This window comes from Mus musculus, chromosome 13 (assembly GCF_000001635.26).
Source record: "Mus musculus strain C57BL/6J chromosome 13, GRCm38.p6 C57BL/6J".
In the NCBI taxonomy this organism is placed as follows: Eukaryota; Metazoa; Chordata; class Mammalia; order Rodentia; family Muridae; genus Mus; species Mus musculus.
Genome location: NC_000079.6, coordinates 70,610,649 through 70,628,031, shown reverse-complemented (window position 1 = coordinate 70,628,031; position 17,383 = coordinate 70,610,649). Strand labels below are relative to the sequence as shown.

Here is a 17,383-nt window from a genome sequence, read left to right as displayed (position 1 = left end):
TCCAGACCTTTACTCTGATGTAGTATCTGTCTTTGACACTGAGGTGCATTTCCCATATGCAGCAAAATGCTAGGTCATGTTTACGTATCCAGTCTTTTATTCTATGTCTTTTTATTGGGAAATTGAGTCCATTGCTGTTAAGAGATATTAAGAAAAAGTGATTGTTGCTTCCTGTTATTTTTGATGTTATTTTTATTTTTGTGTGGCTATCTTCTTTTGGGTTTGTTGAAAGATTACTTTCTTGCTTTTTATAGGGCGTAGTTTCCCTCCTGTGTTGGCGTTTTCCATCTATTATCCTTTGTAGAACTAGATTTGTGGAAAGATACTGTGTAAGTTTGGTTTTGTCATGGAATATCTTGGTTTCTTCATCTATGTTAATTGAGAGTTTTGCTGGATATAGTAGCCTGGGCTGGCATTTGTGTTTTCTTGGGGTCTGTATGACATCTGCCCAGGATCTTCTAGTTTTCATAGTCTCTGATGAGACTATGAAATTCAGATAGGTCTGCCTTTATATGTTACTTGGCCTTTTTCCCTTACTACTTTTAATATCTTTCTTTGTTTTGTGCATTTGGTGTCTTGACTATTACGTGACAGAAGGAATTTCTTTTCTGGTCCAAATATATTTGGAGTTCAGTAGGCCTCTTGTATGTTTATGTGCATCTCTTTCTTTAGGTTAGGGAAGTTTTCTTCTATAATTTTGTTGAAGGTATTTATTGGCCCTTTAAGTTGGGAATCTTCACTCTCTTCTATACCTATTATCCTTAGATTTTGTCTTCTCATTGTGTCCTGGGTTTCCTGGATGTTTTGCTTTTTGCATTTTCTTTGACTGTTGGGTCAATGTTTTCTATGGTATCTTCTGCACCTGAGATTCTCTCTTCTATCTCTTGTACTCTGTTGGTGCTTCTTGTATCTGTGACTCCTGATCTGTTTTCTAGGTTTTCAATCTCCAGGGTTGTCTTCCTTTGTGATTTTTTTTTTTATTGTTTCTATTTCCATTTTTAGATCCTGGATGGTTTTATTCTGTCCTTTCACCTGTTTGGTTGTGTTTTTCTGTAATACTTTTAGTGATTTTTGTGTTTCCTCTTTAAGGGCTTCTAGCTGTTTACCTGTGTTGTCCTGTATTTTTTAAAGGGAGTTATTTATGTCCTTCTTAAAGTCCTCAATCATCATCATGAGATGTGACTTTGAATCAGATTCTTGCTTTTCTGGTGTGTTGTCTCTCGCCATCTGGTTATCTCTGGTGTTAGCTGGTCTTGCTGCCTCTGACTGTGGCTTGTCCCTCCTGCACTATGTGTCAGTACTCCTGGGAGACCAGTTCTCTCTGGGAGGAATTTGGGTGTGGGGAGCTGTGGCACAGGGTCAGCTCCAGGGTGCAGATGGAAACAAAAAGGATCCTGTCCCTGGCTGTTCCTTGGTTCCTGTGTCCTGATGGCTCTGGGCGAGTCCCTCTTGGGCCAGGAATTTGAGAAGTGTTGGTCTTAACCTGTTCTCACAGGTGTGTCCTGACAGTATTTGGGTATGGAGCACTGTGGCACAGAATCAGCTCCCAGTGCTGACAGAAACCGACCCATGTTGCATTCTTTTAAAGCGATGAAGGTCAATCAGATTCCTCATCTGAGTTAACTTCCTTCTGCTGATGCACTTGCCTTCTTGGAATTGCTGAGCCAGGTTTGCTTTATGGTAAAGATTCTTCAGCTTTTATGTGTTCGGACTGCATCAAGGCTATTGGGTCGGGACTAAATTCATGGTGTTCAGTGCCATACAGAAATGTGAAATGTTGGTGCTGTGGATATATCAAGCATTGTGTGCTTTTCTGTGTTTTGACAGTGTTCAGGAGCCATCCTGAACCATGCATGATTGAAGTCTGTGTAGAAAGTATGTCATATATAATGAAAGGCTTAAATGTTGCAGCTGAGTGTGCTGGTGCTGTGAAGAGTTCATTTGTTGTCATTTGATATAAGTTTTGGGAGTCTACATGCATAAGATATATCCTAAAAGAGTAACAGACATAAATATATAAAAAAGACCAGTGCTAGATGACATAAAATAAATCTCATTTTCATCTGATAAAGAATTTGCTAAGTTTGCTTCTGGAAACAAAGCCTTAGCTCATACTCAGACATAGCTTATCAGTATTTAGCCATGTCTAGTTGCTCTATGAATGTCCTTGAATGATTATATAGCAAGCATGCATGTGTGTAGCATTTGCTGAAAGGCAGCTACCTACTAAATACTATAGTTTACAATACACCTTCAGCACCAAGCAAGTGATATACCAGCAGCTTGTTAAGGATGAATAAGGAATGCCCAGAAGTGCCTGAGAAAACCTCTCATCCCGAGGAGGGGTAGGATGGGGCTGGGGAGAGGGCTCTACCAGGATTGGTGCTTTCTACACAAGCCTGGCGATCTGGACTCCATTCAGTGAGCCCATGTGAAGGTGAGAGAACCAACTCCACAAAGCTGACCCCTGACCTCCACACACACCACAGCACACTTGAACACTCACAACTAAGTTAGTAAGTAAATGCTAATGGGAACTCCTGTAAGAGTATCTGAGGTCACAGCCAAGGTGAAGCTTCTCCAGCAAGGAAAGACTGAGCATGGCCATGCTCCCTTCAGAAGAGAAGCGGGAAGGTGTGTGGGGACTGTGAGTGCCAAGGACACGCACTTTCCACGTGGATTCTAGCCTGGGCTTTTGTCAGTTGTAGCTGCTGTGTGCATGGTGCTGCAAAAAAAAAATACGGACACTGAATAGAAAAGTTACTGCTCCTGTCCGAATCCTCTGCATTGACTAAAGGCTGACCTGTGAGATAGGAAAGGTGGGAACCCTGGTTGTAGATTTGGCGGTGTGAGATGCTGCAAAGCTACTCTGGTGTGTTTAAAACACTGATGTTACTCTTGAAGGTTTTACTGATTAGAAACTTGACATTTAAAGAACTCAGCTAAAGAAAAGAAAAATCTGTATTTTAATTTTTGGGAATGCCTGGCTATCGTAATAAGAATGCTTTAATCTTCAGTTTCCTAACAGGATTTGGAACCAGCTTATGACTGGTTCCTGCAGTGTAATATACACTTCCCACAAAATTACGTATACTTAATTGTGAAACCATTGTAATATTTGATCTCTGTCACATTATATTATTTTTTTGTTATTTTGTTGTATTTTTCTGGCAGCTTCTATGTTTCTGCTAAGTAGTAGACAGTCAGTGACTTATTTTTCTATTAGATATTTTCTTTATTTACATTTCAAGTTTTAACCCCTTTCCTCATTTCCACTCTGAACCTCCCATTTTATCCCCCCTCCCCCTGCTCACTAACCCACCCACTCCCGCTCCTCAGTGACTTATTGCCACCCTCTGATCTCTGTGACAGATCATGCAGTTCTGTACAAGGGTGGTGGGCGCCGGGCTCCAGAGGAGTCACACAGTGAGTGCATGGGGAGGTTTGCCCATTTCTGTTGAAGTGGTTCCATAAACCAACTTTTATAATTATAAATTCTAGGACAGTTACATGTAATGAAATGCCATAGAAGCGTAAATAGCTGACTGTAGCTTTTTTCTTTCAGAACTTAAATGAATATGTTGAAGCATTAATTGCCTTGAAACAAAAAATTATTAATACAGAGTAAGTATATCTGTGTGTTGGAAGACCTCTGCCAGCCTCTCCAGCTGGCTGAAGCGGGTGGTGGTTTGGAGTCCACAGTAGACCCAATGTGCTGGCTAGGGCAGAAACCCTGATCCCCTTATTATAGGCCTTTATTATAAAATTATATTTGCCAAATTGGATTTTTAAAAGCTGTTTTCTCTCTAAAATTGTTTTGTTGGGTGCAAATTTCCTCACCATTTCATGCTACATTGTGAGATTTAACTATTTTAATATCCCTTGATAGTCTCATGTTTTAGATCAACAGCTCCTATGTAGTGCAATAAGGAATCAAGGTGATGTCAGCCCAGCATGCTTTTGTTTCTGGGGACCAAAGGGGGGGCCCCCTAGAGTGATCTGAGCCATACCTCTTTGTGGTGTGCTCGCCCGCCTGCTGACATGGGGGCCTAACTGTTCTTTTCTCCTTTGCAGTAACCTGCTGACGGAATATCAGAAGAAATGCGATGATATCCTTTCCTTGCTTGTCCCTGTGGATGGCGGCCCTGATTTATGTGTAATAACTCAAAGATAGGAGGGCCCTCTTATCAATTATCAGTGTCTGCTGGCTTAAGGGAGCCCATCTCACAAACACAGCCAACAGAGGGGCTTTAGTAGCAATGCGTGTGTGGTGGGGACCCTAAACTGCGGTAGCCTAGCAGACTCTGTTTCTGTTGCTTGCTCTGTTATTCGGGTCCTTAGCTCTGTAATGAGTGGATGCTCCTCGTGTACATGGGTATGACATCAGGATTGTTGCACATGGGTATGACATCAGGATTGTTGCACATGAGTATGACATCAGGGTTGTTGTACATGGGTATGACATCAGGGTTGTTGTACATGGGTATGACATCAGGGTTGTTGCTACATTGTGGTAGCTGCAGCAATGCTTGCTGATTGAGATCTTTAACTGAGAACTCTGGCATGTTAGGAAATTGATCCTGTTCCTATTAATGTGTATATCCGCAAGTTATATAGGTAATGCAATTTTATATGTGTGATACAATTCTCAGCTGAGACTCACAATGTTGGCTAAGCAGGGGTAGGTATCTTCAGGAAAAGGCTGGTTCTGCCTTGGTTTAAAGCTCTCTCAAAAGAACATAGCAACATTTCTTCCCAAAAAATCAACATGTGTAGACCTGTGGAGATTGGGCTCTTCTCAGTGCTAGGGTTGATGTTGCTCTTGCAGGGGTCGAGTCCATGGTCCCTGAAGCACTGTGACGCCACTTAGAACGATGGTCCCTACAGCACTCTTAGAAAACTGGCATAAACTTCTTGGTGATTACATTTGTAATTTCATGGTAAAGTAAGTGGTCTAATTTTCTAAAATTTCCCTATCAAAATTTAAATAAAAATGAACAGTTGATTCTTTTTCTTAAAGATTTATTGATCATGTGTCTCTGTGGGCTTGTGCACATGAGTGCAGTACCCATGCTGGTCAGAGAGGGCATTGAAACCTCTGAAACTGGAGTTACAGGTGCCTTTGAGCACCTCCAATAGGTGCTGGGATCTGAACTAGAAACTGCTTACTCTTAACCGCTGAGCCATAATGCTAACCCCAGTACAGGTCCTTTAAATAGATAAAGCCTAGTGCAGGTCCTTTAAATAGATAAGTCTGCAGTTGCTGTTTGAGATACAGAGGTTTATTTTGTGATGGGATATTTGGCATCAGCTACAGAAACTAATTTTAAAACCACTTTGGCATTAGCCCCAAGTATATATTTGTTACAGCTGAGAAGTGAAGCTCTCCTGCCTCTAGGCACCAGTGTCCTAAGCTCGACCCCTTGCCCTACCCTTCTGAAGAACCTGAGCGCATCCTCTGTGGCCGTAGTGAAGTGAGGAGAATGAATGAATGTGTATTTCTTGACCTTGAGAAGTAATGTGGTCCTGAGCCCTTTGTGCATGCCTCAGTTTTGTCTGCAGGACTGTTCAGAGGTTCTGATGTATACAGAAATTAAAATATTTTCTACCAGCTTTATCAGTCTTAATTTTTGTCATTCTAATTAGTCTTTTATTTAAGGCTTTAGTACAGAAATAGATGTTTTGACTTGTGTTCTATCTTAGTCACAGTCCTATTGCTGAGGAGAAGCACCATGGCCAAGGCAACTCTTATAAAGAAAGCATTTAACTGGAGGCTTGCTTTCAAGGGTCAGTCTGTTATCATTATGGTGGGAAGCATGGTGGCAAAAAGTCAGACACCAGAGTAGGAGCAGAAAGCTACGTTCTGATCTGTAGGTTGGTTGGTCGACTGATGGATCGATTGATAGATAGATAGATAGATAGATAGATAGATAGATAGATAGATGGATGGATAGATGGATGATAGAGACAGATAGACAGCTATATAGGTGCTTAGATTTGTGTGTGTGTGTGTGTGTGTGTGTGTGTGTGTGTATTTTTTCTTTTTTTTCTTTTTCTCGAGACAGGGTTTCTCTGTGTAGCCTTGGCTGTCCTGGAACTCACTTTGTAGACCAGACTGGCCTCGAACTCAGAAATCCGCCTGCCTCTGCCTCCCAAGTGCTGGGATTAAAGGCGTGCGCCATCACGCCCGGCTGTATATCGATTTCTATGTTGGGCCTAGTGTGAGCTTTTTGAAACCTCCAAGCCCATCCCAATGACATACTTTCTCCAGCAAGCCACACCTGTTCCAGCAAGGCCACACCTATTAATCCTTCTAGTCCTCAAATAGTACAGCTCTCTGGTGACTAAGCATTCAAATATATGAGCCTGTGGGAGTCATTCTTATTCACACCGCCTGCCACAGGTTCAGGCATTGGTAAATAGGGTTAATGCAGACTCATACTGTTAGAGGCAGATGTGTGCTTATCCTGTAGAGCTGATGCGCTATCCTAGGTGTGCATGATTACCGTAAGCAGATTTATCTCCAAACAAACATCAGAAGACAAAGGTTCTGGGTTTTCTTTAACAAGTTTTACAGCTGCAGTTTGCAAGAAGGTGAGTTGCCTGGCTTTTGTAGCTGTGATGGATAGCAGCTGTGAATTCTTGGGTAGAGGTGGATGTGTGGCAGGCCAGAGACCTGTCTTGGGTTAAACTGCTGTGGGTGCTTCCTTCCAGGCAGATTGCACTGTCCTATCAAATGGCTCAAGTATATTTATGGCAAAGGGTTCTCATTGCATCTCTATGATTTGCTTCTGTAATTGCTGACCACCGTGTGAACTGAAGCTGAAGTTCTCCTATTAGTTTTGCATACACAATTACACTGTTCAATGCCATTTATCTTGTGTTGTTTATACCAAAATAAAACCACTAAAATTGCAGTGATGTTTTGTGCTCTGACTACAGTTATCACTTAGAAGCTAACATGGGGTTATATATCAGATTGTAAGATGCTGTGCCACTTAATTAAAACAAATGGGGAAAAGATGAAGATTATAAGTGCCAGATGTTTGGCACAGTGTCCTTAGATTCTCCCATGTACTGATGTCTGTTGGACTAGTATCTGTTGTTGTTTTTTGATACAGTTTTATTAAAACGTTTATGCCTAAAAGATAAAAAGTGGTCTAATCTTTATTGTGAGCAGGAAGAATACATTTAAAGTTAGTGTTTATTAGCATACTCTAGTTGTTTCTGCTTAGTGATGCCAACACTTTGTCCATTTTCAGAGAGAACAGCACACTGCATCACCAAGTGGAGCAGATGCTCCAGAAAATCTCCCCTCTGCAGAAGTGTCAAGAAGAATTGGGATCCTTGAAAGCTGAGCTGGAGGAGAAAAAGGTGTCCGTCCGAGCCTCTTTCCTTTGTGGGGATTGTAGTTTGTCAGGGTTAGCTGTTAGCTGTGCACACACCTACGGGTTTGGGAGCATTTCCATGTTGGCCGAGGATGTCAGAGCTAGTGGAAAGCCCTCTGGGTCTCCACTCTGAGCATGCTGCTCTGACTGATGCACATCTTCACAGCAATTCATGGGACTCCTCCCAAGTGTTGAGAGGGTTACGCGTATAAATTGTTGTGGCTTTTATGATCTCTGAGAAACCTTATTTTTTTAACTTAATTTTTTTTCTTGATTTAAGTGGGACATAACATAGACATGCAGAATTAGTAATAGGAGAATCATTGTGTGGCAGTGTGGGATCAGTTGGATATCATTAGTTGTGCTGGTCTAACCTCAGCTCAGCACTCAGGACCTCTGCTCTAGAGCTCAAATGTCCTTGAGGACCTCTCGTGGATCTTGAGCCAGTTAATTCGAATGGTTTTGGCAGCTTGGTTCAGTGTTATGGAAACCATGCACAATCCCTGTGGTTTCTCAGGGTCATGAGGTCCACAGAAAGCAGCATTCATTCACAAGCTCCTACAGGTGAGTGAGTGGTCCTTTACCTGAGGGAGAAGATACTTTGACCTCTCACAGGCTTTTCTTCAAAGTTAGGCCCCTGAAAAAGTCAGCTCAAAATGCTCTAAATGCTTTCTTATGTGATTGTTAGTGTTTTTTACAGGAGTCCTAGTATTGTGCCCATGGAATTTGTAAACATCCGTAGCCTAGCAGGGTAGTCCAAGGGGAGGTGGGGCTATCCATGGTTATCCCACCCTGTGTCCTTGATGGCTCTTTTCAGGGAAGATAGCTGCTGTCTGTCACTCATCCTCGTGCTGTGGATTTAGCAGTGATGTGCAGTTGTACTCCATGAGGATATACATCAGTGTTCCGTTTTCTCTTCCCACTTAACTGCAGTGAAGGTTAATCACAGTGCTCTGGCTTATGTACTCTTGGCTGTGTAATATCTTCAGTTTGTTCTCAAGGAAGTGTGAATCTTGGACTCAGAGCTCAGTGGAGACCCTCAGAGTCATCCAGTGACCATGACTTTCAGGAGTAAGCCAACCTGTCAAATCCATTCCGTAAAGGCCTCGATAAAGCTCATCTCTCTGAGCTCTTACTGTCAGAAATGCCAAGTACAGACCACATGGACAGAGTGTCTTCCCAGTCCACAGGGTCATCGTGGCAGATGAGTCAATATTCATGTATTTTCCATTAATATTGATTACATTAATATTGATAAAGTTGCTTTCCATTTCCTGACAATAATGTACCAATATCAGCTTCGATTCTGTTATTGTAGCTGCTGAGGTGAGCACATTAGCTGTTTGGTATTAGCAGTGGTGTGGATGGGAACTGAGTAGCTCTTGCTCTGCCATGCTGTCAGCTCTGCTGGGAGGAACCTAGCCTACTCCTGTTGGTGCTGAGTGACTCCTGGGCCTTGCTGACAGTTCTGGCTGTACACTTACTGTTGTGCTACAGAGAATTTAGCTTATGGTGAAACAATTGAGGAACATGGTTGATAACTGCTTGGGGTGATCTTTCTGTTTCATGTTTTCCTTGTCAGAGTTCTCTGAAGCTGTATCAGGACACTCACCAGGAATATGCTCGTGTGAAAGAAGAATGCCTGAGAACTGATGCCCAGTAAGTGGCTTTCCTAAAACAGCTGTAAATAATCGTGCTTTCTCTTCCTCTTTCTCTTTCTCTTCCTCTTCCTCTTCCTCTTCCTCTTCCTCTTCCTCTCCCTCTTCCTCTTCTTCCTCTTCCTCTTCTTCCTCTTCCTCCCTCCCCTCCCCTCCCTTCCCCTCCCCTCCCCTCCCTTCCCCTCCCCTCCCCTTCCCTCCCCTCTCCTCTCCTCTCCTCTCCCCCAAACCCCAAAACCCTGTTTCTGTTCATTGCTTATAATTAATTAGCTGTGCAGAGTTGGACTAATGTCAGCAAGTTCCCACCACTGACTCAGAGGAGTCAGGACTGTTGTGACTAAAGTCGCCTGGTGCCGCAGGGGTGCTCAGAGCTATCAAACCACCTGTGCCTGTGTGTCCTGAAACAGTCCTGGATCTCCCATCTTTGTGTCAGTCCTCTCCTCTCCAGGCATCATCTGTGGAATCTCACTGGCAAGGGCGCTTGTTACCATTAGTGAAGTGGGCTGTTAGAAGCATCGTGCTAATTACACTCAGGTTTGGTAGGCCAGCCACATCCTCTGAGCACAAATGTGTTGATACTGTCCTAAGCCTCCTATCTTCTTTATCTCAGAAATCCATCTTAGACCGAGGGAAGCTTCCACCTGCTGCTTCCCTTGCTCACTTGCATGCTTCTGAAAAATGCCCAGTTGTGGGGCATTGGGCTATACACAGACAGTCTGTTTTCCAGTTGAGGCTAGATGTTGAACCCCAGGACCCGGTGGTGATGATTCACCTACAGGACGGAAGGAGTTCTCTCATGTCTCCTGGAACCCTGGCTCCTATTGAAGTTACCGCCCCCTCAGCCCCCCATAAGAGAAGCATGGTTAGTAGTCATGTAGGCAATGCCCCAAGCTTCTGACTTTCAGGCTAGACTCCTCCCCAGTTACCTAGCAACAGTAAAGATAACAGCATACCAGAAGAAGGGCTGCTTGACCCCACCTCATTCTCTTACTCCTCTTACTCCCCTTATACTCTTCTTACTTTCTCCTCTCCTTCTCTCTCTCCTAGCTCGCTCTCTCTTACTCTAGCTTTTCTTCTCTCTCCTTTTCCCCCTTCTCTCCTCTTGGCCATGGCCTGCCCCCCTCTCTCTCTCACACTCACACACTCTCTCTCTCTCTTCTACCTTCTCTCTTTCCCCCTGCCTTTCTATAATAAGGCTCTAAAACCATAGACTGTCTCTGTTCATCTAGGCCCACTGTGCTTACTCTGGCCTGCATGGGAACCTCTCCCTAAGCCCACTCTCCCATAATTCTGGGGCTACAGGGTGTCGCTCTGCGCCCTCGGTTGGGGGCTGACCCTTGTCCACCCCCTGTGGAGTGGCGTCAGTGGCTTAGATGCCCACCCAGGGCCGAGTGGAAAGTGTCCGGCAGCCCTCCCGCGTCCGCCTGCCCAGAGCATAGGAGGAACTCTGGCTGGACGTGGTCTATCCTCCCTTCCCCCTCCTTCCCCTGCCCCCCTTTAGTTCCCACACCCAGTGGGTTAGGTGCTGGGTAACCCAGCGAGATCATTTGGACACAGCTCAGAGATGACATTTACTGTCCTGAATGAAAAGGAAGTCTCCCATGTGTTTATGGCAAAGACTCAATAGGCCTATTTTGTGTTCTCAAACAGAAGTCGGAGTTTTAAAAATCCATCTTAGAAATACTGCGCATTAAATGGTGCAGTGTTCTTTCTCAGGCTCATTCTACCATAAGATCATATGCTGGTAGTTTAGTGTGTTACTAGTTGTGAGCAACATCTCTTATATAAGGAATGATATGTGTGATGCACTAAATTTCTTTTGCCATCTAACTAACAAGGTTTTATTCTTAGGAAGAAGAAACTAGAAGCTAAGGTGAAGAAGCTGGAAGGTATGTGCGGCTGCTGCTCTCTGGCCAGCTAAGCCATATTATTACACAGACTTGTGCTATGTGTGCGACTATGAAGTATCAGTGTATGTGCTAGGAAGGGATGTGTGCCGCTCTCCTCTGTAGTCAGCTCAGTGTGTGGAGATGAGAACTGGGTACACTGGTTAATCATCTTCCCTTCCCTGTCGCCGCTGCTGGAAACAGGCAGCATGGAAGGAAACACAGTGACTCAGTGTTAGGTCTCTCTCTATTTCAACTGAAGTTGGTAGTTACTAGAAAAGGGTGCCCCTTTGTGATTTGTCCTGGTCAAGATTTCCAGTCATATGATAAACACCATTTTGGGGAGGAGAGAGTTTATTTGGTTTGTATATCACAATCTATTGTGGGAAATCAAGGCTGGAACTCAAACAAGACAGGACCCTGGAGGCAGGAGCTGATGCAAAGACTATGGAGTGATGCTGTTTCCTGGTTTGCTCCTTGTAGCTTGCTCAGCCTGCTGATAGGAAACCAGGGCCTACAACTCAGGGATGTAACCACCCACAATGGTCTGAGACCTCCCACATCAATCACTAATTAAGAAAATGCCATACAGGCTTGCCTGCACACTGATCTTATAGGGGGCATTTCCTCAATTGAAGCTCCCTCTACTCACATGACTGGAGTCTGGGCTGAGTTGATGTCAGGGCTGCTGCACATAGATGGCTCTGGCACACACAGAGGATTCTGGGAAGAGTCCCACTTGTATTTGGTGCTTCTTGTTTCTGAGTAGGCAGAAGGCAAAAGGGCCTCCCTGGGCTCTGTTCTGTCCTTACAGCTTAACTGTGTTTTCAGTGGCCAGCTCAGATTGGACTGTCCGGGTTGTCTGTAGTCACTCATAGGGAGTCTCAGCTACAGGCATCATCTGTGCTGTCACTCTCTGGCCAACATGGTCCCAGGTGTCTGCCACCTCCATTGACTCCCAGCATCAAGGTGGTTGGTTTCTGCTTCAGAATGAGGGTTTTCCTGTAAGGAGTTCAGATTTAGTTGCAAAAGGCCATTTAGAGCAAGAGTGACTGAGTATTTCTTGTCCTCGTCCTCAGTGTAGACTCACCTGCAGACGGTTGGAACATCCATCCTGTGCACACTGACAAGCGCTAAGTGCATGAGTGCTCAGCCTTGTCCTCCCTCGTCTGTGCAGCTGAGTGGTGTGCCTGAGAGGATGTATGCAACTTAGAGACCACACCTTCAGTGAAATCAAATGTGGCCTTTGTTTTTCATGTAACGAAAGTAATTTTCCCTACAAGTGTCACGGACTGTCAAACCTGGGGAGAGGAGAACTGTTACAGTGTCTTGTATGACACTGCTGTCCTTGGCATTGCTGCACTTGTATGTCTCTGTCATGTTGGTTCTGGTTAGATTCTTACCGGTATGTGCACTATTTGGTGCTTTTGAACCGAAGAAGAAATGAATTAGAGTGATCGCTCACATTCTAAAGCTCTGTATGCTGTCCGTGAGCAGCCAGTGTTGTGTGCAAGGATTTGGGATTGCTGTGCCTGGTGTGGAAGGGACCCTTACAGCCTTCGTCAGTCTGTGGTTTGATGTATAAGCACCCCCTGTGTGTGACATGGAGAGAAGAAGCTTGTGCTGGGTTGCGTTTGATGGGAGGTCACTAACCCACGTTGCTTTGCGATACCTGTTAAACAGAGGCTGCTGTCAAGCAAACTCAGGACTTCAAGCAACTGAGAAATGAAAAGAAAATACTTGAAAAGGAGTTTAAGAAGACACAGGTACTGGGTAAAATGATGCACACACTTTACATCCCTGACTGGGGCTTCTGTAGACACAGGTACTCGGTAAAAGATGCACACGCCTCACAAGCTATGACTCAGGGCTTCCGTGGCATCCAAATTGTGGCTACAGTTAGTGTTGTCTTGCCCCTGCCTGACCTTTGCCCCCTGGTGTCTGTACAGCATAAGTACTCTTGGGTTTTCTCTCCCTCCCGCACAGGAAAGGCTTGATGAATTTTCCAAACAGAAAAATGAGAAGGGTGAGTATTTGGTTAATGCTTATGTGGAGGGCCAGTTGGAGTGTGCAGTGTTCATTTTAAATCCTTTTCCATGTATGTTTTCAGAGTTGAGACACATCGGGACACAAATCTCAAGCGACTCGCACGGAAGCATAGATAAGAGTGAGTGAGCTGACAGTTGTGCCCCCTTTGCTGTTGCTTATTGTGCTTGGCTGGCTCATGTGCCGCAGGTTCTGTGAAAATACGGCTTTGTAGATACTTTGTTATTTTGGATGGTAGAATTGTTACATATACAGGCTTACGTATACATGTGTATAAAGCCAACTATTTTCTTATAAAATATATGAAAGAAAGACTCAACAAAGACATTGATTGTGAAAAGTATTTATATAAATCTCACTTTTTTTTCAGCAAGTACATATAGGTTTCTGCCTAGATTATAGCCTACCAGATTAATTTATTAAGTTCCCTGGGTACTGAGCAGTGTTAAGTGAGGCAGAACTGGCCATAGCTCTGCAGTGTGTTTTCTGGGGACAATAAATAAAACAAGGAGGCCATATCTGAGTGGTCCAGTACTGCTGCTTACAGAGCTCAGTTAGGGCAGATGCAGCAGGCACAGGCAGGACACACACACTGTGCATCAGCACTTGGAATAGCCAGGGATGAGCAGTTTGAATCATTTTGAATCTGAAATCACCCTGGCTAATGATACATTGTCTCAAAACAGGAGTAGCTTTCCTGGACACTTTCGATCAGTGGTTCCCAACCTGTGGGTCATGATCTATAGGGCTCAAATGACTCTTTCACAGGGGTCAGAGGTCACCTAAGACCATTGGAAAACACAGCTATTTACTCTATGACTCGTAACAGCAAAAGTATAGTTATGAAGTAACAACTAAAATAATTGTCTGGCTTCGGGTCACCACAATATGAGGGGCTGTATTAAAGGGTCACAGCATTAGGAATGTTGAGAACTCTACTGTCAAGGTTTAGCATCTGTAGAAGAAAGTGAAGCAGAAGATGGGAAGCTGATCATGGTAGCAGAGAAGAACAGTCTCAAAGGTTGCTCTTTCAGGTCTGAGAGCCAGAGCATCAATGTTGTACGCAAAACTGATTAAAGAGGAGCCTGCCAGGTATAGAAACCATGCTAGAGTTTTGTTCAGGAACTCCCCAGGTGTAGTTTATAGTGTGAGCTGTGAGTGGGAACTGTGAGAGTTGAAATAAGTAATGACTGGTTTGAGGGCTATCTGCTTTCCCTGCCCTCCCAATAAGATGCTTATACACACTGTTTAACTTCTCGTAAGTAAGCCCACTCCCTAGCCTTCCATAGGACCTGAAAGGAGGACCTGCAGTGGTTGACAGACAGTAGATTCAGAGTGTAGGCACGGAAGGAGACTTTGTCTGCCGTTAGTTTGCCTAAACCCTTCACGAAAACTTTGAAAAGTACAAGTGGCATGGAAAGCCCTCCAATTGTAGAAGACTAAAGAACCAGGATTAGCACATGAGTAAGAGATGCTCAGACCTGTTAGTGTCCTTCAGCATGCTCAGGAACATGCCCATGGGCCACTTCATCACAGGAGGTGGAGGGACCTGATAAAGTGTTGGCTAGCCTAGTAGTAGATTCCTGAGCTGGGAGATGAAGTGTGGGTCCTCTGAGGATGGACTGTAAAGGAACAGCACCAAACATGCCGAATGCCATGGTCTCAGCATTCACCTGCTCCAGGGCTTCAGAGGGGTGAGTAGAGCCAGGAGGGTTGATCTGTGAGGAGGAAAAGGAGAATCCCTGGTCAGAAGCACAAGTAGTGCATGTCTCCTGACACCGCAGGGGCAGAGAGCAGCTTTAACCGGCTAATAGAGTGCATGCCTGCCTCAGATCAAATGAGGCAGAAATTGTTGAGTACCTGAAGCTGACTTAAGATAGGCTCACAGTGTCCGTCTGAGAGCAGTAAGGCCAACTGAGCAAGTCCAGGCTTTAGAACAATTCTGTGTGGAATAAGGGGTTCAGGATGCTGAGGTCTGGTAAGAAAACATTCTATACCCAAGCACATGGAACTATGCCAAGCAAGCCTCCAGGGTTTCCTGAGGAAGTTGCCCTCTTCATGGGGGGATCTTCTGTGTGTGTGTTTGAAAGAAGGGGTTGTAGAAGGCTAAAGAAGCAACTGCCAGAACAACCATTTATAAGGACTGTAAACCACATACCGAGTTTTTTAGAAACTTGATAAAGGTTTGGCTAGTACAGCAAACATGTAAATGTGATGTTGATAAAAATCCTCTGCTCCCTTAAGACAATAAAACAGGAAAACATGGCAGTTACCATGATTAGACTTGGGAACTGATGCTGGGTGGTGGTCCTGGAAACAACAACCCACTGTAATGTGATTAAGAATAGGACAGCCCATGCTTTTGCCTGTGCAGCCTCTGCTCATGGCAGCTTCCGTTCCCAGTGTCGTCCTCAGGTGTGGAGAGCAGATGACAGGCCACAGAATGTCACAAGTCTCACTTGGAAATGGGATTAGAGCAGACAGAGTGTGCTGCTGTTGTGTCCAGTATCATGCAAACCTCCAGTGTGCTTTGTTGACCTGTCTGAAGATAAACAGAGTAAGAGACCTCCCCTTTCAAATAGCAGTTGAGCCATCAGGTGTCTAAGAGCAGGACCTAAGGCAATAGGCAGCGTCCATAGGAGAAGCAGCGTAGATCATAAAAGTGTCAGGCCTTCGTAAACATAGTGCTGCTTCAGCTCAGCAGGTATTGAGCAGCGTAGCTTGCTTTCTCAAGAGGAGTAGCTGCCCGAGCAGTTAAGCTTCCGTAAAGGAAGAGCTGAGCAGGACCTCAGTCTAGCCACACTCGGGCATCCTCATCAGGCTAAAGAAGATGCTCTTGGTACACGGGGACAATGGAGTGGGCAATCCTATAAGCATGCTCTTGAGAGATTAAACAGGTGCCCACTCACACCTCAGTCAGAAAGCCGCACTGAGGCTTCTCTCTGCTTGTTGGGAAGGCAGCTTTGGGGTCAGTCCTGAGAGGGCACGTGTGCTCCCTGGCATTGTGACTGCTCTCCAGGAGGATGAAAAAGTAACTTGTTTTCTTTGTTTTTAGGGTTCCTTGTTGGCTGCTTTGGGTATATGGTACTAAGCAGGGACCGTGGTCAGGTCATTTAAGCACAGGGATTACAGTATTTGGAAGCAGGCTCTGGGGTAGGTTAAATTATAATTCAGATAAGCTTCTCAGCCAGCCACAGGGGTCTGGAGCCTCCAGTGGTAACTATGTCAGCCATGCTTGTCTTGATATCCCCATCTGTGGACTTCATTTTGGGGGTGACAGTTTAGTATCCTAATATGAGTATACTGTATTAAACCAGTGGCAGATTTCCTGGAGATTTTAACAGGAAAGGTTGATCTATTCAATTTTCTCTTGACCTGGGTTAGTGATTTTACCCATTTCATAAAGCTTAGGCTTAAGGACCTTCTAGAGATCTGTGGTTTGGCCTCAGAATCCTTTCATGTTGAAATGTAATTGGCATGGATTAGTGCTTAATCCATGCTTCACCTCGGGCTCTTTGTGTTTACATTTTCATGGATAGATTTGCCTTGATGGCTATTTTTGAAATTTGTGTATTTAATGAGTTACAGAGATTTTATCCCTGATATTATACTGTTCTTATGGTTTTTATCAGGCTTCTATTACTTATGTCTCCCCTGGGTCTTTCATCTTGGGTCAGTGGTTCTGTAGCAGTTTGAGAGTCCAGAGATCTTTGGAATTTAAGTCCCAGCAGTTTCCCATCCTGTTAAAGCCTGTCTTCTTCTGTGAAGTCTTGTGCTGTGGGCGCCCCCTGCAGGCTTTTCTGCATATTGCTTCCATCCCTTGCCCTCATGACCATGGACTGTACCATCCATCAGTCCTCTGGGTGGTTGCTGCATGGTTATCTGGTGCCTGTGCTGATGGACTCATTTAACTGAGGGAGGCTTTGCTACTGTTGTATCCATCTCAGCACTGTGGAACAAAGGCACAGGCTAACTTGCTGTGATAGAGAGAAACTGTAATGCCTTTAATAACAAACGGGCTGGGGCTTCTGAGTCCATCCCCTAGAACAGTGGTTCTCAACCTGTGGGTCACGGCCCTTTGGCATTTGACCCTTCCACAGGGGTGGCCTAAGACCATCAGAAAACAGATCTTACATTAGAAAATTACAGTTATGAAGTAGCAACAAAAATCATTTTATGATTGGGGGTCACCCCAACATGCAGAGCTGTATATTGAAGGGTCACAGCATTGGAAAGATTGAGAACCGCTGTTCTAGAAGAAAGAAAAAGAGCAAACAAGCCTATGTCGAGTCTTGGGGTTGTAGCGGAAGCCTTGCCTGACTTGGTTGATAGCGCAGTGGTCGCAGTGGGAAGGTTTGGGTGCTGCTCCCTGCTTGGGTAAGAAGTCTCCTGTCACAGCACTGGG

At 44.6% G+C, this 17,383-nt stretch overlaps 1 protein-coding gene and 1 long non-coding RNA gene across 4 annotated transcripts in view; both read left to right on the top strand.

Moving 5' to 3' along the window:
* The window catches only part of Ice1 (interactor of little elongation complex ELL subunit 1), a 49,152-nt gene that overhangs the window by 9,808 nt on the left and 21,961 nt on the right, over positions 1-17,383 (top strand). For 2 of the 3 annotated variants that reach the window (XR_382437.4, NM_144837.3), the window contains exons 2-10: positions 3,566-3,624; positions 4,075-4,109; positions 6,576-6,594; positions 7,263-7,374; positions 8,971-9,047; positions 10,898-10,935; positions 12,616-12,698; positions 12,919-12,958; positions 13,043-13,099. Coding sequence is in view for 1 of the 3 variants with exons in the window: in NM_144837.3 (NP_659086.2) it covers positions 3,566-3,624; positions 4,075-4,109; positions 6,576-6,594; positions 7,263-7,374; positions 8,971-9,047; positions 10,898-10,935; positions 12,616-12,698; positions 12,919-12,958; positions 13,043-13,099 (520 nt within the window). In the remaining 2 variants the exon portion in view is untranslated. The other variant, XM_030247229.1, reaches the window with a different exon arrangement.
* On the top strand, positions 13,107-17,246 carry Gm40996. The gene is made up of 2 exons (XR_873649.1): positions 13,107-15,535; positions 16,034-17,246. It is a non-coding gene; the product is annotated as a predicted gene, 40996 (long non-coding RNA).